General features: G+C 37.3%; 4 protein-coding genes across 7 annotated transcripts; 2 read left to right on the forward strand and 2 right to left on the reverse strand.

Moving 5' to 3' along the window:
- Positions 1-526: 526 nt before the first annotated feature.
- Positions 527-8,834, reverse strand: LOC132622395 (uncharacterized). The gene is made up of 4 exons (XM_060337005.1): positions 8,410-8,834; positions 1,843-2,010; positions 1,527-1,762; positions 527-1,165 (listed from the first exon to the last, which is right to left on the reverse strand). Exons 1-4 carry the CDS (start codon positions 8,695-8,697, stop codon positions 916-918), a joined length of 942 nt encoding a protein of 313 aa, XP_060192988.1. The 5' UTR covers positions 8,698-8,834; the 3' UTR covers positions 527-915.
- A 1,399-nt stretch (positions 8,835-10,233) lies between these two features.
- Positions 10,234-12,780, reverse strand: LOC132621070 (uncharacterized). The gene is made up of 4 exons (XM_060335203.1): positions 12,688-12,780; positions 11,204-11,374; positions 10,888-11,119; positions 10,234-10,484 (listed from the first exon to the last, which is right to left on the reverse strand). Exons 1-4 carry the CDS (start codon positions 12,778-12,780, stop codon positions 10,234-10,236), a joined length of 747 nt encoding a protein of 248 aa, XP_060191186.1.
- A 373-nt stretch (positions 12,781-13,153) lies between these two features.
- On the forward strand, positions 13,154-16,100 carry LOC132621416 (protein RTF1 homolog). 4 transcript variants are annotated; one of them, XM_060335674.1, is made up of 2 exons: positions 13,154-13,306; positions 13,955-16,100. In XM_060335674.1, the coding sequence occupies exon 2, from the start codon at positions 13,994-13,996 to the stop codon at positions 15,950-15,952; it is 1,959 nt and encodes a 652-aa protein (XP_060191657.1). In that variant the 5' UTR covers positions 13,154-13,306; positions 13,955-13,993; the 3' UTR covers positions 15,953-16,100. The 4 variants fall into 4 exon arrangements, with proteins under 4 accessions (XP_060191657.1, XP_060191658.1, XP_060191659.1 ...); XM_060335675.1 differs by having other exon boundaries at positions 13,155-13,306; positions 13,952-16,100; XM_060335676.1 differs by having other exon boundaries at positions 13,201-13,352.
- A 2,082-nt stretch (positions 16,101-18,182) lies between these two features.
- On the forward strand, positions 18,183-21,005 carry LOC132624577 (uncharacterized). The gene is made up of 2 exons (XM_060339338.1): positions 18,183-18,191; positions 18,540-21,005. Exons 1-2 carry the CDS (start codon positions 18,183-18,185, stop codon positions 21,003-21,005), a joined length of 2,475 nt encoding a protein of 824 aa, XP_060195321.1.
- Positions 21,006-21,540: the final 535 nt, after the last annotated feature.

Genomic DNA, 21,540 nt, shown 5'->3' on the forward strand with positions numbered 1-21,540 from the left:
TATAACACTGTTTGACTATGGATAAAGTTTAGAAGAAATTAAGACTTTTAAATTTTGATGTCTAAAATATTTGTATGACTACAAATTATTTTATTAAGGGCAAAGAAAATGTTTATATAAAAAATTAAAGTTAAATTTGGGCCCGAACTTAGCACGGGCCTAGAGCCACTAGTATACTCTATATAAGAAGTAATTTAAATCATGTATATGTAGTATAAATTTTCGGCGAAAGAGATTCGGATGAACCGTTGCATTCTTAGCTCTTCTCATGCTATGGTACTTGGTTGGTGAAGGAAAAATATCTTTCAAAAGGGTACATATTAAAGATGAATAACATTATCAAGTTGAAAGTTGACTTCCGCACAGAAGTGAGGAAAGTTATAAATTGGGATACTGAGAATATAACTCTTTTCAAATTCCATATTCCATCATTTTTATCATCGAAGACACAAAACTTTCATCTGTTTATTTTTTCCTGTCTTTAAAATATGTTTCTACCAAGTCAAATTATTAGGAAACAACTATAAACAAAATAGAATTCTTGAATATGCAGACAGAATATCCTGTTGTAGTTTTACATTTATTCATCCCTTTTCAGCTTTACCAGGAGAGTAGACTGGACAAATTACACTATAAAGTGTTGTGGCAGTTTACATACTTTAATTACTTATCCAGACACCAACGATATTGAAGATGTAGACTAAGACCTCTAGGGTCACTGGCTTACTGCATTACAATAATACATGTAAAAAACAAGGACTTGATAGAACATCAAAGATGGAGTGACTCATGATCACTTCCTAAATAGATGCAACAAACTTACAAACCTAACTGTTAAAAGCTTTTCATCAAAGCCTTACTGATGATTATTCAAGATTGGCTATTCCTAGTCATCAAAGCCTTACTGATGATTATTCAAGATTGGCTATTCCTAGTAAGGAAGTCGAGCATGAGTCGATTGACCTCGTCAGGTAATTGTTCTTGAACAAAATGGGTTCCTTCTGGCAAGTTAACCATCTGCAGATTACGGACTAAACTTTTGAGTCCTCCACTTATGTAGTCTTCAACCCCCGGAAATTTTAGGAAATAATCCTTCTCGCCGGCAATAAATAGTGCCGGAACATGAACTCTTGGATCTGTAATGTTGGCTTGTTCACGCAGTGACCTGTTGCATGATGAAATTCATTAACAACCAGAAAAAAAGAAAATGGAAAAAGATGACATCAGGACGCGGCGATCAGTAGCCAACCAACCAACCATCGAATAAATTCCTATAACTTGAATTTGCTGTCATTTCATGAATGTTAAACACACAGTGGAAAGAGGTTAGGGCTTCAGCTTAATTAGTACTGTTTACTTTTTTAAGTCTGCTTATCGTCACCAGGTCCGCAAATGACATCAAAGAAAAATCCCATGTTGTTAGCTATATATAATATAACAACTATCTGTGATGCATGAGCGTGGGATAGAGAAAAATCTGTCAAAAGAGACTTTCCGGCTCAAACAAACAGAGAGATTTGTGATACCTATAGGGGACCTGCAAAGCAGTTTGGAATCCAGATTTCTCATACAAAGCTCCATATGCATCCAAGTCTTCCTCAGAGAACCAAGGTGGTAGTGGGGTTGAAGGCTGCACAATGTCCATTATTTCCTGATTTTCATTGGCTATCGGTATTTCACTTCTGGAGAAAAGAATGTATACATTCCGTACTACTCTTTTGGCGTCAAGGCGACCAAAATCAGCTTCAGCTCTCCCAGGCTCCTGCAAAGAAAATTTCTTAGAGATCGAGGAGAGATAGGATTGATATCATAGAGAATGTAAACCAGAGAGCGAAAACATACCCTCCATCGTGAAATATAGAAGCCTTCGGGGAGGTCTTCAGTGTACTTGGGAGATCGTGGGGGCAAGAACGGCACTCCCATGTTAATAATTCCGGAGACTCTCTCCCCATGGAGAAGAACAAAAAGGGAAAGGACAGCAGATCCGAAGTCTTTGCCAATGAGAAAAGCCTACATTTTTGGGCAGACACAAAGATAAACAGAGAGAAAGAGAGTGTACAAGGAAACATTACAGAGATAGAGTGTACAAGGAAACATGGAGATACTTAAACACCAACATATATCAAGTTCTTATTTCACCTAAATTTACCGAGAACATGGAAAAAGATCTCTTTGGTTGAGATATAACAATGCAAGCTCTACCTTAAGAATGACTATAGTTTTGTACAAACTCAGGATGCAAATTAACAAAACACCACATAAGAATGACTAAAGTTTTGCATAAACTTAAGATGATGTAGCAACCAACTAGAGTAATACTGCAAATAGATTCACTAAAATCCTAGTGTATTTGATTATTAAAGCTAAAGAAGGCTAGATGTCTGTGTATGCTTACTCAAGCACTTTAAACATATTCGTCCTACTTCACATACAACAGTTTGCAATAGCCAATTTAAGTTCCCTGTAATAAGGATAGCACGTCATTCCTTGAATCGTAAATTCTTCGATACTTAACTGATGTATATTTGATGTATATTCACTGTATATCAGTGTATATCGGTTGTTTATGGGATAGTAATGGGATATCAACAACAAGGATAGACAATTCTAGGGTTCTAATCGAAGAATTGTAACTAGCAATTCAGGGAATAATCCGAGAGGAAGCTAAAATAGAAATATAGAGAGAGAAAGAGTTAATCTTGTATATTCATGAATGATTGACTGAAAATGTAGTTACAAGTACTTATAGATTCATGTGAATGCTTAACTCCTAATCTACAAAGCAACAGCTGTCAATAACCACTTCTCACAATTGGACAGCCTGTGCTAACAACTAACAATAGGAGTTGTAACTAACTTTTGAATTCTAACTAACTTTCAAACCTCCTAACTAACTACTGGACACTGCTATGACTTTTGTTTATCTGATTCCTTGTCATCAAATCATCATAACAACACTAAGACCTCCATTTAATAATTTGTAACATTGTAACAATAGCCCCCACAAAACTACAGACTTGTCCTCAAGTCTGAAAAGAAGGAAATCTGTGTTGTAACTCAGAGACAAATTCCCAAGTAGCATCAGCTGCATCTAAGTCTGACCACTTCACTAGAACTTGAGCCACAGCCTTATTACCTCTTTTGACAAGTCTTCTATCAAGGATAGCTTCAGGATTAGGACAATAAGGACTAGAAAGTTGAACAACAGGAGGATGAGTAAATGTAGAGGGAATTTCATGGCATTTCTTCAGTTGTGAGACATGAATTGTAGGATGAATGAGCACCTCAGGAGGAAACAACAACTTGTAGGCTACAGCCCCCACCTTAGCTTCAACCATATAGGGCCCAAAATACTTAGCAGCTAGCTTGTTGTAGGGTCTGACAGCAGCAGAAACCTGCCTATAAGGCTGGATTTTCAAATAAACCCAATCACCAACTTCAAAATATCTATCGGACCTGTGCTTGTCAGCCAGATCTTTCATCCTCTGTTGAGCTCTTGAAATATGAAACTTCAAGAGAAGTATAATAGCTTCCCTAGCAGTCAAGGATCTGTCCACCATCTCACAAGATGACTCCCCAGCCAAATAAGGAAGGTGAATAGGAGGCTTTTGACCATACAAAACCTCATAGGGAGTGCACCTTATAGCTGTGTGATATGTGGTATTATACCACCATTCAGCTAAAGGTAAATACTTGGACCAATCAGTAGGACAATCAGAGCAAAAACACCTCAAGTAAGTTTCAAGTGTCCTATTCAAAACCTCAGTCTGACCATCAGTCTGAGGGTGATAAGCAGTAGACCTATGCAGTTGGACACCTTGCAACGTGAACAATTCTTGCCAAAAAGTACTGAGGAATATGGGATCCCTATCACTAGTAATAGTAGCAGGCAACCCATGCAGTTTAAAGACATGATCAAGAAAGGATTGTGCCACAGACTGAGCTGTATATGGGTGATGCAAGCATATAAAGTGACCATACTTACTCAACCTGTCAACTACAACCAGAATGACATCCTTGCCTTTAGACTTAGGTAAGCCTTCAATAAAATCCATGCAGATATCAGTCCACACCCCATCAGGTATAGGTAGAGGTTGCAGCAAACCTGGATAAGCAGCCACATCATATTTGTGTCTTTGGCACACATCACATCTCTGAATGAAATCTCTGATGTCAGCAGCAAGAGACTTCCAATAAAAAAGAGATTGAACCCTTCTGATAGTAGCATCCATTCCAGAGTGCCCACCTTGTGTAGAATTATGCCATAGCCCAATAATAGTCTGCTTTAACTGTGAATCATTGCCCACAACAAGTCTGCCCTTCCACCTAAGTTGTTCATTGGACCAGGTGAAGGACTTAAAAGGTTGAGCTTGTAGCTTGATAATTAAGTCCTGCAACACTGAGTCATTTGTCCAAGTTGCTTGAATTTTCTCAAATAGGGAATCATGAGGCACTAGTAGTGAGATTGCCAATAACTCAGAATCAGGTCTTCTTGACAAGGCATCAGCAGCTTTGTTTTCTGCCCCCTTCTTATATTCAATGGAGAAATCAAATGCCATGAGTTTAGAAATACCAGCGACCTGGAAATCAGTGTGAATATGTTGTTCTAACAAGTGCTTTAGTGCCTTCTGATCAGTTTTGACAGTAAATGGTCTTCCTAGCAAGTAATGGGACCATTTGGTGACAGCAAATATGAGAGCCAACAACTCCCTATCATAGACTGACATGGCTTGATGCCTTGGTGCCAAGGATTTACTAATATAGGCAATTGGATGCCCTTGTTGCATCAACACAGCACCAATACCTTTACCACTTGCATCAGTTTCCACCACAAAAGGTTTAGAGTAGTCTGGCATAGCTAGAACAGGTGCAGAAATCAGTGCTAATTTCAGCTTTTCAAATGCTAAAGTGGCTTCCTCAGACCATTTGAACCCTTCCTTCTTGAGGAGATCATGTAAGGGTCTGCATATAAAACCAAAACCTTGAATGAATCTCCTATAATAACCAGCAAGACCTATAAATCCTCTGAGTTGCTTAATATTGCTAGGAATGGGCCAGTTTTCAACTGCAGCAATCTTCTTTGGATCTGTGGAAACACCTTCTTTACTAATGAAATGGCCCAGATATTCAACCTTAGGCACTCCGAAGGCACACTTGGACATCTTGGCATACAGTTGATACCTTTGCATCAAGTCAAAAACCACCTTGACATGCCCAACATGGTCACTTAGGCTCTTGCTGTAGATTAGGATATCATCAAAGAAGACCAAGACTGTCTTCCTCAATAGTGGTCTAAAAACTGAATTCATCAAGCTTTGAAATGATGAGGGTGCATTGGTCAGGCCAAAGGGCATGACTAGGAACTCATAATGCCCCTCATGAGTTTTAAAAGCTGTCTTATGAATGTCATCCTCATGCATTCTTAACTGGTGATAACCAGCTCTTAAATCAATTTTTGAGAACACAACTGCACCACCTAATTCATCCAGTAGATCTTCAATTATTGGTATTGGAAACTTATCTTTTATAGTAAGCTGATTTAACTCTCTGTAATCTACACATAATCTCCAGCTACCATCTTTTTTCCCGACCAACACAACAGGTGAAGCATAAGGACTTGTACTATGCTGTATAACACCTTGATCCAGCATCTCTTGAACAAGTTTTTCAATGATATCCTTCTTAATGCCAGGGTATCTATAAGGCCTCTTACTGACAGGATTAGCAGATTCCATAAGAGGTATTCTATGATCAAATGAGCCTCTATGGGGTGGAAGAGTAGTAGGGGGTTCAAAGATGCTAGCATATTGCTTAATTAGGACGGCTATAGCAGGTGTTAGAGATTCACCTTGAGTAGCTTGTATATTATGACACTGCAGATCATCCTCCAATCCAGAAATCAGTGATAGCATAAAGAATTGAGTGTCTTCTCCTTCTATGAGGTTGAGTGACTTAGCTTTGGTTGATTTGACTGAAGTACTTGCCCCCCTTAGAACATGCTTCTTACCCTGGTACATAAACTCTATGGTTCTATTTCTAAAGTCAAAGAGGATCCTACCAAGGGTGTTTAACCACTGGACTCCCAAGACAATATCAACATTACCCAAGGGCAACAATAAGAAATCTGAACTGAATGTTGTACCCTGTAACAACCATTGCATATTTCTACAAACTGAAGTTGTTTGGACCCTCCTTCCATCTGCTACACTTACTGATTGTTCCACAATAGAACTAGGCTTGCATCCTAGCTTCTTAGCTACTTCTTGATCAATAAAATTGTGGGTACTTCCGGTGTCTATTAAAACCTGCAAAGGTTTCTTCTCATGGTAGCCAGTTACCCTTATAGTTTGATATCCCATGACACCTGTAAAGGCCTGAAGTGAAATGGTCATGAACTCATCAACTTCTTCTGTGTACTCAGTTAGTGATTCTTCTATCCCACCTTCCTTAATCTGTTCCTCCTCCACTATATCCACTAGGAATATCTGCTTATTAGTATTACATTTATGCCCAGGGACATATTTTTCATCACAGAAAAAACAAAGTCCCTTAGCTCTTTTCTCATCCATCTCTGCAGGGGTTAACCTTCTTCCAGGAATTTTGTTGGTTTTTGAAGAATTTGGTTCAAAGGGCCTTTTGAAAGTATTTGGTGATTTTTGGAAGGTGTTTGGTCTGTAGTGACTTGGGGTAGGTAGGAGTGCAGGTTTAGTGACAGTTTTCAATCCCCATGTTTTGGCCTGAGCTTCAAACATCTCTTCTTGCAACCTTGCAATTTTGTAAGCTTGCATCAAAGTTCTAGGAGCTTGTATCTTAACAGCTTTATTCAGTTCAGGTTTAAGGCCTCCTAAGAAGCAACTTAGAGTGTTTTCATTTGACAAATTAACAACAGTTAACAATCTATCAAATTCAGCCTGATACTCTTTAACACTACCAGTTTGAGTTAAGTTCTTCAAGGACTCCATATGGTCTTCAAACTCCTCTCCAAACCTTTCATTTAAGGCCAATACATACTCAGTCCAAGTAGGATCTACTCTAGATTTCATAAATGATCTATGCCAAGCAATAGCCTCCCCTTCTAAGTGAATAGAAGTTACCTTTACTCTTTGATCAAAGGGGACTTCATCCATAGCAAAAAACTGATCCACCTTATAAAGCCAAGTTCTCAGATCCTGACCAGAAAATTTGGGAAATTCTAGTCTAGAGAATCTAGTAAAGAAGTTACCACTGTGAGCATGAACTTCTTTGGTTCTTCCTTCTGGTACAACATCCACAGAGCAATTCCTATCAACAGATGAAGATTCTGCTCTTCTCATTTCTTGTTCCTTGCCCCTTCCATTCATGTGGTTGATACAGCTCTCATTTCCATCATCTCCTTATCAGCTGCTACATTGCGTTCATTCATATTGTTCATTCCCTCCATTAATTTTTGTAATTGTTCTTGGATCTGAGTCCATTTATCACCCATTTCTTCACCAGCTTGGTCTTGATTCTTGCTTCTTGTCACAATTTCGTTACTTCTGGTCATTATTTGCAGCCGAGAATCTTTTGCTCTGATACCAATTGATGTATATTTGATGTATATTCACTGTATATCGGTGTATATCGGTTGTTTATGGGATAGTAATGGGATATCAACAACAAGGATAGACAATTCTAGGGTTCTAATCGAAGAATTGTAACTAGCAATTCAGGGAATAATCCGAGAGGAAGCTAAAATAGAAATATAGAGAGAGAAAGAGTTAATCTTGTATATTCATGAATGATTGACTGAAAATGTAGTTACAAGTACTTATAGATTCATGTGAATGCTTAACTCCTAATCTACAAAGCAACAGCTGTCAATAACCACTTCTCACAATTGGACAGCCTGTACTAACAACTAACAATAGGAGTTGTAACTAACTTTTGAATTCTAACTAACTTTCAAACCTCCTAACTAACTACTGGACACTGCTATGACTTTTGTTTATCTGATTCCTTGTCATCAAATCATCATAACAACACTAAGACCTCCATTTAATAATCTGTAACATTGTAACAACTTAACATCTTCAAGCACTCTTATAATCCCCTAACTTAAGATTTCTACTTTTTTTATTCTTTTAAGTTCTAACTCTTCCAATAGCACCAGAGCTAAGCGTGGCTAAGGGGAAAAGGCCATATGCTATGTGCCTTGGTGCAAGTAACATAGCACAGTTTTCATTCCTTACTATTTCAAACTCCATCCCCGAAAGAATGACACCTATCACTGTTTGAGGAGTCCATCAATTTTCCCTTTTTTGCTTTCAAGCTTCTTTAAAAGCATTTTTAACTGCAAAACTTCTTAATTTAACTGTTAAGAACTTTAAACTTAATACAATAAGAAAATAACTTGTCTATCTCAAAATTCAAGAAGATGAATGAATATACCTTAGAGATGCTAAGAGCATCAAGAAGTGCAAGGAGGTCATTGACAAGATCAAGGTAGGTAGTTTTATCGGGTTGGGGTGGTTGATCCGACAACCCGTATCCTCTGAAATCGGGTGCAGTAGCTCTGTAACCAGCTTTGGCTACAGCTATCATTTGGTACCTCCAAGAATACCATATTTCAGGGAAACCATGCAAGAATACCACAACTGGGGAATTCCCACTTCCAGTTTCAGCTATATGAATTTTTAGTCCATTCACTTCAACGTATTTGTGCTCTATTGCTTCCATCTTTCTCTTTTTAACTTTGAGTATGTTGAGACTTGAGAATGGAGAGAAGACTGACCGACATTGTTTTCTTTGGAAATGTCGGACAGTTATCCGCTTTGTTTGGAAGAATTGGAAATTGCTGAATTGGGAATAAGGGAGGGGGAAAAACCAAAAACCAAAAAAAGGTATAACATTTGTCGGAAATTATGAAATTATTTACTCCCCTCATCCCTTTTTCACTTGTCATATTGGACAAATGGACCTGACACACATACGGATCAATAAATAAAATGATAATTTTATTATATAATTTTTAATTATATAAATTATTTAAATAATTCAAATCAATTAAACATATTTTAATTATTTTTTTAAATTTTCAACCCAATAATTAACATTATAAAACTAAAATAGATATAAAATAATCTATCTATTAATTTTTTTAAATTGATCAAGTAAAAATACACATTTATTTTTAATATACCTTAAAATGGACGGCGGAAGTATTTAATAGGGATAGGGAATATGACCAAATTAACTTTGGGACTAGAGTCCGTTATGACTTATGGTAGTCATAATATATCTCAAAGCAAGGCGTTTGGAGTTAAGAATTCGACCGGAAAGGACTCGAACGCCGGATAGAAAAAAGACATAAGCCCATTGCACTAAATAGTCAATTAATTTATTTTTTCGCTTAACCAAGATGCTAAAATGAATATACGTCAGGGGTTTGATCTATATCGCCCCTTCTAATCATATCAACACATTGTTAAAAAGATATTTTTTTGAACGATTTCTTCAAAATCTTTCTAGTCATCTATTTTAATTTATATAAAGATACTCTTTGTTATGTGAATTTGCACCCTGTATGTTGTTACTTGTAGAAGTTACCAACTATACCAGTATAATCACAAGAATATAATCTGTAATGTCGAAATTTTATGTCATTTCTTTTTTTTCCCTGAAAAAAAAAACAAGTCCAACAGAATCACTCAATAATAACTTATTTTAAATAGGAAAGAATGGATCGCATAGTAGAAACAAGGAAAAGAAATGTATTTGATCTGTGTACTGGATTTATCTCTTCTAATAAGAGAAGTATAAAAGGGAAAAAGAACTCATATGTCACAAGGAAGAAGAAGAAAGAACAAAGAGAAATATGAAGCCACAATTCTCTAATGACAAAACAAAAGCCTAGCCTTGAGATGAGATGATAGTGGAATGCTTCTTCAAATTGGACAAAAACTAAGCTAACTTTATTACACAGTGCACTGAAAGTCCATGTGCTCGGACTCTTCAAAAATATCGTCGGGTGTGTGTCAAATCCTTCAAAAGCTATATATTTTTAGAGGATCCGACCACGGGTGCGACAACATTTATGGAGGGTCTGAGCAACACAGCTGATAGGATGGTTTAACAGATGCCACTGATACAGGACTTTCTTGTCCAATTGCAGGATGTTACAATTGACACGAGAGTTCAAATCGAAATATTTGAGATCTCATGAGCAAACGCACAGCTTTGCAGCTCCAAAATTCAAGAAGTTGAACATCTAGATTAAGAATGACTTTTGAGAAACTTGAGTATTAGCTCATTGACTTGGTCTGGTAATTGCTCTTGAACAAAGTGGGAACCTTCTGGCAAGTACACTATCTCCAAATTGGTCGCGAAGTATTTCACCCGTCCACTTCTTATATAGTCCTGAATTCCTGGAAATTTCAAGGTATAGTCCTTTTCCCCCATGATTAGCAGTGCTGGAACCTCAATTATTTGGTTTGATATGTTAAACTCTTCATTCAGCGACCTGTGATATAGTAAAGGCAGAGGTTCATTTCAAATACTTAAAGATGGCACAGTGGAAAGAACTGAGACATGCTTTGTTTAAGGCTTATCTGCAATAAGTTCTCCCTTATCTTCCTACATGATGAATCTTCCTGATCTAGTATATGCATTAGTAACTTATTTGGCTAAGCTTCTAAAATGTGTTTATTCTGAAAAGTGCTATTCGTCGTAAGTGTTTTCAGAAAAAACTACTTTTTGAGAGTAGTTGTTTGTATTTGACTAATCAATTCTTTTTTCCACTTCAGAAAAAAACAACTTTGGCTATTGTTCAAAAGCACTTACTTTTTTCCTAAAAGCATGGCCAAGCACCTCAACTCTCTAAAATAAGTAATTGGTTCCCAAAAGCTTAGCCATAAATCTCTTCCCTATAAGGAACCTGCAATGCAGTTCGGAATCCAGATTTCTCATAGAGAGCACCATAGGCTGAAAGGTCTTCGTCAGAGAACCAAGGGGGTAGAGGGGTTGATGAATCCACTAAATCCATTATCTCCTGATTAAGTGCTGCTATTTGTATGTCATTTCTGGAGAAGAGGATGTATATGTTGCGTAAAACTGTTTTAAAATCAAATCTGCCAAAATCAGCTTCGGCCCTTCCTGGTTCCTGACGAAAAAATAAGTTAATTGCGAAAACTACAAATATACAGTATCCGTTTTGAGCAAAAAGATGTCAAAGGACATTATATACCTGCCATCTCGAAATATACAAGCCTTCTGGAAGGGCCTCGACAAATTTCCGAGGACCTAAAGGTGTAAAAGGGGACCCACTGTGACGACTCCTGTGACTCGTACGTTCAGGGTGTAAAAGAACCAATATCTGAGCCAGCTCAGCACCAAAATCTTTAGCAACTAGAGTTACCTGTCAATATAAGTTGTTGGATTGGGTCTCTAAATGGTATAATGTCCATTACAAGGAATAAGTTAATAACGATATGAGGAGTTTTTTAATAACGATATGAGGAGTTTTTGTTGTTTGATATAAGATATAACGAATCAAAGGTTTCTGTCTTAAAATTTCCCACTTTTGGCATTCTTCCTTATGATGATCCAAGAAACGTTCAAAGGACATTTATGCAGACAGAGAGTGGACAATTTAGCAAATGAGACCAGCGAAACAAATTCACTATCTGGGTTCTATGTATCAAGATTAATAAGTTACTTCCTAGATCTATCCCATTTTTATTTTTTGGATTGTCCAAATTGTTGTCTACTTTTACTTTCTCAGCCCGGAACTCTCTCAGCCCGGAAACTAAGTTCAATAGGATGTCTGCCTATCCATCTATTGTTATTTTAGCAGATGTTCTATATGTATACCTTTTTCTTTCAGGAATTATATGATCAGCTTGTCTGCATATCATTCCAGCGAGATAATGATCATAAGAGTCTAGCATTATGAAACCCATTTTTACTCTTCTTAATGCAACTTTATTCTACTTTAATACATTATAAAAAGTCAAAATATGACCCTACATGTTTCTCAAAAAAATAATAAAATTCATACTTTCAGTAATATCTTAATAATCGTATTAAAAACAAATGCGATGGATGAAGGTGCAGAATGATCAATGTTAAGCTCCAATTTAGGCAAAATATTTGTCGTATTAATCCCCAGCAGTGGTGTAGCCACATAGAGTGAAGGTTAGTCAGTTGAACACCTTTCATCAAAAGTTTATTTTACGTATATAGAAAATTGTAATGTGTATATAGGTCCAAAATAACTTCTTCTACATATATATATTAGACCATAAACATCCTAAGTGAATTCCGTTTCGCCACTGATCCTTAGCCTAAAAGTATGAAACTTATCAAATGCCATCTAAAATGAAAAGTATATAATATTTACTTTAGTATCAGTTTAACCAAATTACAAGAAAAAACCAACATCATTAAGTCAAGTAGGGCAGCCCGGTGCATTAAGCTCCCGCTATGCGCGGGGTCCAAGGAAGGGCCGGACCACAAGGGTCTTGGACGCAGGCTTTCCTACATTTTTGCAAGAGGTCGTTTCCACGAACACGTGACCTCCTGGTCACATGACAACAACTTTAACAGTTTCGTCAAGGCTCACCTTCAACATCATTAAGTCAATTATGATAAGAAAAAATAATGATAATCAAGTGTAATGTGGATCTCAAATCAAATACTATATAGTAATAGAACTATAGAAGTACTCACTTTAGAAATGCCAAGAGCATCAAGGAGAGCAATCAAGTCATTGATGAAATCAGAGAATGTGGTATTCTCGGGTTCGGGTGGTGGGTCGGACATTCAAGTTTAATTTTTTCGTCATATTAGTTTTTGTAACACTTTTAGGGGTTGTTTGTCTTGGAATGAGTTATGCAGGTACTAAATACTGTATAAATAATACCATGTTTGATAGTTGGTTAGGAGCTAAGTTATTCATGTATAAAATTAATATGGGTGTTTAGTTTGCAATTATATATTATTATATGCAGGACAGAAGGTGTAATAACTAATGCATGAATAACTAAACCCTGCATAGATAAATCCTATGTAAAATAATACATAGATGATAGATCTATAACTCTAACCAGCTACTAAATGTACAAATATGTTTTACTGGTAAGTTACTATATTTTACTACAAATTTAAAAAGATTTTATTTGGGACTATTGAAATTGAACAACTTTAGGCTTAGCCCAAGCCCAATTTCATCTAATTGAAAAACAAACAAATGACCCTGCATTAGAATCTTACTGCCTAACCAAGTAGAACTACCAACCGCCCTAATTTGCATTCTCTCTCAGGCGATCTCCTCTTCAACAATCAAATTGTATGTCTTATGTCTCTCAATTGCTTCATATTGCAGTTATTTAGTGGTAAATTTTTGTCTTAATTGAACAAAATTTGTAGTTTTTGAATGATTGGTGGAGTTGAATGGATCTGAATCAGTACTTAGCTGTTTATTTGTTCATCACCATATTTTATTTCCTTGTTCTCTTGTATTACATATATCCAGCCTTAGGGTTTTCATTGGGTGCTTTTGACTAGTACTCTTAGGACCCGTTTGGTCATGAGAATTATACATTTTTTTTTTTCACTTTATTTGAAAAATCAGCATTTGGTCATGAAAATTCCAAAAACAACTTGAATTTGTAACAATCAAATATTTTTTGCAGAAACTATAACCAAACACAACTGCAACTTCAAAAATCTCAACAACAACAACAAAAACATACCCAGTGAAATCCCACTAAGTGGGGTCTTGAATTTCAAAAATTTCCAAATAAAGTGAAAAATATTTGGTTTCTATGTCCAAACGCCTACTTAGATTTCCTTGTTTGGCTTTGTAAAGGGTTTGTTTTTCTCCTTTCGGTTTATTGTCAAACTGCTAGTTATTGTGTTTATTGCTCTCATTTTGGATAAAGTGTCAAATATATCGTAATTGTTGATTATTTTTTTTGCGTGGTTTTTGAAGTAGTTGTTATTCTCCAAAGTGGCTGAGTGGGAATAGAAGACGATGGAAGAAGAGTTAACGGATTTGCTTTTGGAGGCTGCTGGTAGAACGAATACCGGTGGAAGGAATCGTCCACCTTCATCATCTAGAAGACATCACAAGAGTTCATATTCCGACGATGGAAGTGATTCAAGGGACGATGACTCTGATGATGATCGTGGCTATTCGGGTCGAAAACCTTCTGGTTCACAAGTTCCTCTCAAGAAGAGATTGGACCATCCGGAAAGAGATGATGATCATAGCAGTCATGGAGAAGGTGATGATGGAGATGGTTATGGTGATGGGCGCGATAGTGATGATGATTCTATTGGAAGTGATCTTTATAAGGATGATGAAGACCGGCAAAAACTTGCTCAGATGACGGAACTGGATAGAGAAATGATATTGACTGAGCGTGCAGCGAAGAAATCTGATAGGAGTCTGCATGACAAAATTATTAAGGATAGGAACCCGCCCAGGAAACAAAGTTCACCGCCTTCACATTCTCGTGTTGGCATGCGCTCATCAACAAGAGCTTTGGATAGGGCAGCTGATAGAGATGATGCATTGAATGAGATACGAGCAAAACAAGCAAAACGAGCGAGACAGCAGGATCCGGAGAGTCAATGGAAACTTAGAGATGCAGATCGAAGAGGTTCTGGAAGCAGGGGTTATTCGCCAATCAAACGTAGAAGCTTTACAGCTGCAACCCTAGGTAGTAGTCCTACCAGGGGAGAAAGTGATTCACATAGTAATGAGGGAGATTCATCAGCTGATGATGGAATGGATGACAGTGATGATGACAAGGAATCACCGGAGTCACAGTTGCCAACGTTTGAGGATATAAAAGAAATCTCCATTCGCCGATCAAAACTGGCAAAATGGTTTATGGAGCCCTTCTTTGATGAGTTAATTGTGGGTTGCTTCGTAAGAGTTGGCATTGGGAGGTCAAGGTCTGGTCCTATCTATAGGCTTTGTATGGTCCGCAATGTTGATTCTTCAGATCCTAATCGACAGTACAAGCTAGAAAATAAAACCACATCAAAATATCTAAATGTTGTTTGGGGCAATGAAAGCTCTGCTGCTAGGTGGCAGATGGCTATGGTTTCAGACTCGGCTCCTCTGAGGGATGAGTTTGATCAGTGGGTAAGGGAAGTAGAACGAAGTGGTGGTCGTATGCCCAGTAAACAGGATGTGTTGGAAAAAAAAGAGGCCATACAGAAATCTAGCACATTTGTTTACTCTGCTGACACTGTAAAGCAGATGTTGCAGCAGAAAAAGTCTGCAACATGGAGGCCACTTAATATTGCTGCTGAGAAGGATCGTTTAAGAAGGGAGATGGAAGTGGCCAAAATGAAGAATGATGAAGCAGAGGCGGAGAGGATTAAGGCAAGACTGGAGGAACTGGAGGCTAGCAGGAAAGTTCAAGAGAAAGATGACAAGGCCAAAAGGCTGGCTGAGATGAACCGGAAGAACAGGGTCGAGAATTTCAAAAATGCATCAGAAGTCAGACCAAAGAATCAATTGTTAAAGGCTGGTGAGGCTGGGTATGATCCTTTCTCTAGAAGGTGGACTAGGTCTACGAATTATTTTTCAAAAAATGCTAATGAAGCAGTAGAAGGTGCATCAAATGGTGAACCTGCTGCTGCATTGACAGCTACTGAAGCTGGTGGAACTGCTGAGGGGGGAATGGCAGCTACAGCAGCAGCCTTGCAGGCTGCAGCGGGCGCTGGAAAGTTGGTGGACACAAATGCTCCGGTAGATCAAGGAACAGAATCAAACACACTGCATGATTTCGATCTGCCTATCTCGTTGACTGTGCTTCAGAAGTTTGGAGGGGCTCAAGGAGGCCAAGCAGGATTTATGGCTCGAAAACAGAGGATAGAAGCAACTGTTGGATGTAGAGTTCCTGAGAATGACGGGAGAAGGCATGTACTAACTTTGAGTGTTAGTGATTACAAGAGAAGGAGAGGGCTCCTTTGAGATGTACTGCTGTTAACTCTGATCTGTTTCGTCCAAGTATGAGCTGTTCTATGCTTTTTGTTGTTAAGCCAAATGGGGTGTCCTTCCTTTGGATTGTTATTACTGGGAATTCATTTACAAACTGTGAAACTAAAGTGGGTATGTTGTTGTTTTTTTTTTTTTTTTTTTAAACTAAAGTGCACTAAACTGTTATGTCAAGTATTTTGAACTGAAATTGCTCTTGGATTTATGCTTTATTGCAAAGACCTTCTGGTAGTTACCAGGGGTCTTCTGAGCTTTTCTGAGACCATCACTCTTTATCTTTCAAAATTTTCGACCTTTACCTCCCATACGCCAACAAAAGGCCTCGGAGGTTCTTTGATTTTTTTGTGATATCATACTTTCTCTTATAGTATTTTCATCATAGCTTTTATTCTTGTATTTGTCAAACTTGTTTTTGAAATTGCTCTTCTTGAGCCGAGGATCTATTAGTGACAACCTCTCTACCCCTCACAAGGTGGGGTAAGGTTTGCATACACCTTACCTTCCTCAAACCCCATGATGTTGTATAGTTTCTAGCGAAAATTAAAACCTGCCCTAAGATTTGAAGGGAAAAAACACAACGTAGTACCAACACCATCTTGGAACTTTTACGTGAAGGAGAATAATTTGTGGTCAATTTTTGGCTAGTGGAGAGAGGACTTGGACACTGAGATTCTTTACATAATCAATGCATGATTGGAATTGGAATCAGCATCAAAGTCTGAAGAAATTTACTAAGGATGCGTTGGAGTGAACACTTGTTTAATTCTTCTCTAGTTTACCCACAAAAGCAAAAGAAAATTGCTCTTGTATGCTTTGGTGACTTTGTTTTCCTGATTGTGCATTTCCCAAAAATGGCAATCAATTTGGACCGTTCAGGGTGTGCTCCGGTATGGAGATGTCCCATTTTCTCATGTTTCGGTTGGTCAAAATTTTCTGGAAATATTTTTTATAGGAAAAGAAATTCCTCATTTAACGAGGAAAACGACTTTTCTAGTAGAGGTAGGAATAACAAGTTTCACAAGTAATATTCCATATTGATCGAGTCCTCCCACCCTCTAACATACCCCATCTTCACCCACCTCGATAGCCCCCATCCCCACCACCCCACACCCGTACTATCTCCAATAATATTTGTTTAGATTAGACACAAATACTTTTTGTTTAAGTGCCACACACCAAAAAAAAAAATCATTTATTTTTCTGAAAAACATTTTTCAATAAAATATTTTCCTTCATTACCGAACACACCCTGAGAGTCGAAAAGGATATCAAATTTCCTTGTGGCTAATCACAGGTAACAATGATTGAACATGGACAAGTGAATGGCACTTGTTTCAAATTTTGCTTCGCCTTCCAAGGAAGTTGCAGAAAAACCTTACATTTATGCACCAAATTATGAAAATTTATTATGGTAAGATATAAATTAAAATAAATTATACATCAATTAATCATGATGATGTGATAAAAATGTAGGTAGAAAATATAAAATATTTATTTATCAATTTGATACTTATAAACTTTGAGCTTGAGTAAAGATCTTCCGCACACGGAGTGGCCTGTGGCCTACCCAAGAAGCAGAGAAGCAATGGGGTCAGTACCCCAGACTAAACATCAAGTACACAGCCTTTAAATGGCTAAGTTTACCTTGTGGCGAATTTTTCTGGTGAAATTTTCAGGGTAATTTCTTATAAATTGCATTATTGATGCTCTATTGCATTATTGATGCCCCTAACAACAAATTATAGAGAGATTATGAACCCATCGGGAGACACATGTAGTCAGGGGCGGAGCTACCTGGTCCCGAGGGGTGTCAAGCGACACCCCTTCGCCGGAAAATTACGTTGTATAGATATGTGAAATTCTGGTTTTATACATATATGTATTACTATTGACACCTCTTGTAATAAGTTGAGGGCTTGGCCGAGTGGTTAAGAGGTGTCAAAGGTTTAGGCTAACAAGGTTGCGCGTTCGATCCCAGATCGTGACATGCTTATTTTTTTTTACTTCAGTCATTGCTGAAAGTGAAACGACGACGTGGACTATATTTTTAATATAAAAAACGTGACTACTAAAAGTCAGTAAAGCTGTAAGGGATTAAACAAATCCCCAATTCTAGAAAACAAAAGTGGATTGAATTAGGGATTAAACAGATCCCCAATTTCTACTCGTGCCTATACCTCTCTTCCGTCAATCGCTCGTCGTCGTCATGGCAATGGTAAGTTAGTCTTCACCCTTTATTTCTTGTTGTCTTTTTCTTTCTCCTCTCTTCAAATTTTCCTTTTTTTTTTTTACGTTATTTTTGTTTTGCACTAATTAATTTCCATGGTGAGTGATGTTGTAATGGGTTAAAAAAGCTTAATTTAATGTGTTGTACTAGTGTACTACAATTCTACAAAGTGGATTTCCGTTTCTGTTTTGTTTAATCTGAAACCCAAAAAAAAAAAAAAAACATTCATTCAATCTTAGTTTGTTACTCTTGTTTGGGTTAGATTTGTCTATTTTAGCTGATTATTACTATATTGCTACTTTTCTACTTCTAAGTAATTTTTATTCTATAATTCAGTCTCAAAAGTCACTGAAGAAGTATTTTTCCAAAGTACCAAAATCAAATTTGGCCTCTCATAATCAACCTAATCGGGAAGAAAATGTCAATCAATCGGAAGTACCATTGCATTCTTCTCAAAGACAAGAAACTAATTTGGAGAATGCCAATCAATCGGAAGTACCATTGCATTCGTCTCAAAGACAAGAAATTGATTTAGATTCTTTAGAGTACGATCCGGCGAAAAGAACTCAAATCTTGGACTATCATCCAAACGATCGTGATGTAATTAGGAGAGCATACATTCGACAAGGTCCTTGTCAACCTGAGAATCATATCTTTCCTCCAACAGATTTTTATGGAGATATGCGCCGTTTTAATCCTAAATGGTTTCAGAAATATCCTGATTGGTTGGAGTATAGCGTAAGTAACGATGCAGCATATTGTTTGTATTGTTATTTTTTTAAAGACAGTAACATTCATCAAGGTGGAGGTGATATATTTTCGACCATTGGGTTTAAGAGTTGGAATAAAAAGAAAAGTTTGTGGATACACATTGGTAAGCCAAATAGCATTCATAACCAGGCAAAAAAAAGATGTGAAGATCTAAGTCGACAACAACAGTCTATTAAATCTGCATTTGGGAGGGGGCAATCTGATCAATTTAAGCATGAGTACTGGCTTCGCTTAACTGCTTCAATTGATGTAGTAAGACTTCTTGTGAATCAAGGATTTGCATTTCGGGGTCATGATGAGTCTAAATCATCACTTAATAGGGGTAATTTTCTTGAAATTCTCTCATGGTATGCGAAACACTGTGATAAAATTCATGATTATGTATTGGAACATGCTCCTCAGAATGACCGAATGACCTCTCCAATGATTCAAAAAGATATTGTGACTGCATGTAAGATAGAGACCATCAAAGCTATCATTGAGGAATTAAATGGTGACTACTTTGCCTTATTAGTTGATGAATCTTTTGATGTGTCACGTAAGGAGCAAATGGTTGTGGTTTTACGATATGTTGATCGAAAGGGATTTGTGATGGAGCGATTGATTGATATTGTACATGTTCAAGATACTAGTGCTTTATCTCTAAAGAGTGCAATTGTCAATTTACTTTCTCAACATTCATTGAGTCTATCTTATGTGCGCGGGCAATGTTACGATGGGGCAAGCAATATGCAAGGTGAGATAAAAGGCCTTAAAAAGTTGATTAGGCAAGAAAGTTTCTCAGCACATTCTATTCATTGTTTTGCTCATCAACTTCAACTAACTCTTGTTGCGGTTTCTAAAAAATGTATTCAAGTGGGGGAACTTGTATTATTAGTTTCAAATGTTTTGAATGTGTTGGGAGCTTCTTTTAAGCGTATGGATGAATTTCGAGAATCTCAAAAAGAAAGAATTCAAGAGGCATTAGATATGGGTGAACTTACAACAGGTAGAGGCTTGCATCAAGAACTTGGTCTTATAAGAGCCGGTGATACTCGTTGGGGATCTCACTACAAATCCTTTTGTAATTTTATTCGTATGTTTGGCTCTATTACTGATGTTCTTGATGCACTTGTTGTTGATGCATATTCTCCAGATGAAAGTGCTAAGGCAACAGGATATCTTGAAGCTTGTCAAACATTTAAGATTGCTTTTATGTTGCATTTGATGAGAGATATCTTAGGAATCACAGATGAGCTTAATAAATCATTACAAAATAAAGAACAGGATATTGCAAATGCTATGCTGCTCGTTGAAGTAGCAAAGAGAAGGTTGCAATCATTGAGGGAGGATGCCTGGGATGAGCTTATTGATAAAGTATCGACATTTTGTATCAAGTATAACATTTTGATACCTAATTTTGATGAGCCTTATGTTAACTCTGGAAGATTACGGCGTAAACCTGCTGATCATACGGTCTTACATCATTATCGTTATGATGTGTTCTATAAAATTATTGATTGGCAACTTCAAGAACTCAATGATCGTTTTAACGAGGTGACTACTGATTTGCTTCATGGAGTTGCTTGTTTGAATCCAGTTGACTCATTTTCTAGTTTTAACATCAAGAAGATAATGAGAATGGCTGAATTATATCCTGATGATTTTGATGAATTTAGTAGGGGTGCTCTTGAGAATCAGCTTGCGACATACATTATTGATGTCCGTGATATTGATGAAAGGTTCGCCAATCTGAATGGTATTTGTGATCTCTCAAGAAAACTAGTTCAAACGAAGAAGCACTTAAACTTTCCTCTTGTATTCCGCTTAGTGAAATTTTCTTTGCTTCTACCAGTTGCCACTGCATCCGTTGAAAGAGAGTTTTCGGCAATGAAGTTTATTAAGAATGACCTGCGGAATCGGATGAATGACAGACTTTTGAGCGGCTGCTTAGTTCCTTATGTAGAAAAAGATGTATTTATTAATATTTCTAATGATGCTATTGTAAAAACATTTCAAGAGATGAAACCTCGTCGAGTACAGTTGCGATAATGCAATTACATTCTGCTTTCATTAACATAATTTATTTTGTTGGCTTTTTCGCGTGTTTACTTCTTTATATTTTGACACCCCTTAATAAAATTTCTGGCTCCGCCACTGCATGTAGTTGATAACATCTTTCACTTAGACACCTCAACTAAATCTTGTACCTATCGAGCACGCAAACTACATCGAATTTGTTCCAGTTAGACACTTTTTTGACAATCAGCTAATATTACAAAATGTGTGTAATACACTCGCGGGTGATGTTACACCTCGGAAAAGTCCTCGTACATGTACAAGGAATAGAACGAAAAGGGTATGAGTGTGGGGTGTTTTACTAAGCAAGGGGTGATGATTCGTGAATTTTTTGGAAATGAAAAGGTTATGGAATTTTATTCAGCACAGTGGTCGTGAAGTGGTATACGGCCCGTAAAGTGATTTACGGACCGTAAACCACCATCGTCCTCCAGCCTTTCAAGTTTCAACTTTCTGTTAAGTGGTGAAATGCTTAAATACGACTTGGAATACGGCCCGTAAACCTCGA

This window comes from Lycium barbarum, chromosome 12, assembly GCF_019175385.1.
Source record: "Lycium barbarum isolate Lr01 chromosome 12, ASM1917538v2, whole genome shotgun sequence".
NCBI classification, from domain to species: Eukaryota; Viridiplantae; Streptophyta; class Magnoliopsida; order Solanales; family Solanaceae; genus Lycium; species Lycium barbarum.

Coding starts and splice junctions, on each gene's coding strand:
- LOC132622395 (XM_060337005.1), bottom strand. CDS start 8,697: ATGGAAGCAATAGAGCACAAATACGTTGAAGTGAATGGACTAAAAATT. Junction 1,763..1,842: donor TCTATATTTCACGATGGAGG/GTATGTTTTCGC, acceptor TTTTCTTTGCAG/GAGCCTGGGAGAGCTGAAGC. Junction 1,166..1,526: donor GCTTTGCAGGTCCCCTATAG/GTATCACAAATC, acceptor ATCATGCAACAG/GTCACTGCGTGAACAAGCCA.
- LOC132621070 (XM_060335203.1), bottom strand. CDS start 12,780: ATGTCCGACCCACCACCCGAACCCGAGAATACCACATTCTCTGATTTC. Junction 11,120..11,203: donor TGTATATTTCGAGATGGCAG/GTATATAATGTC, acceptor TTTTTTCGTCAG/GAACCAGGAAGGGCCGAAGC. Junction 10,485..10,887: donor AACTGCATTGCAGGTTCCTT/ATAGGGAAGAGA, acceptor CTTTACTATATC/ACAGGTCGCTGAATGAAGAG.
- LOC132621416 (XM_060335674.1), top strand. CDS start 13,994: ATGGAAGAAGAGTTAACGGATTTGCTTTTGGAGGCTGCTGGTAGAACG.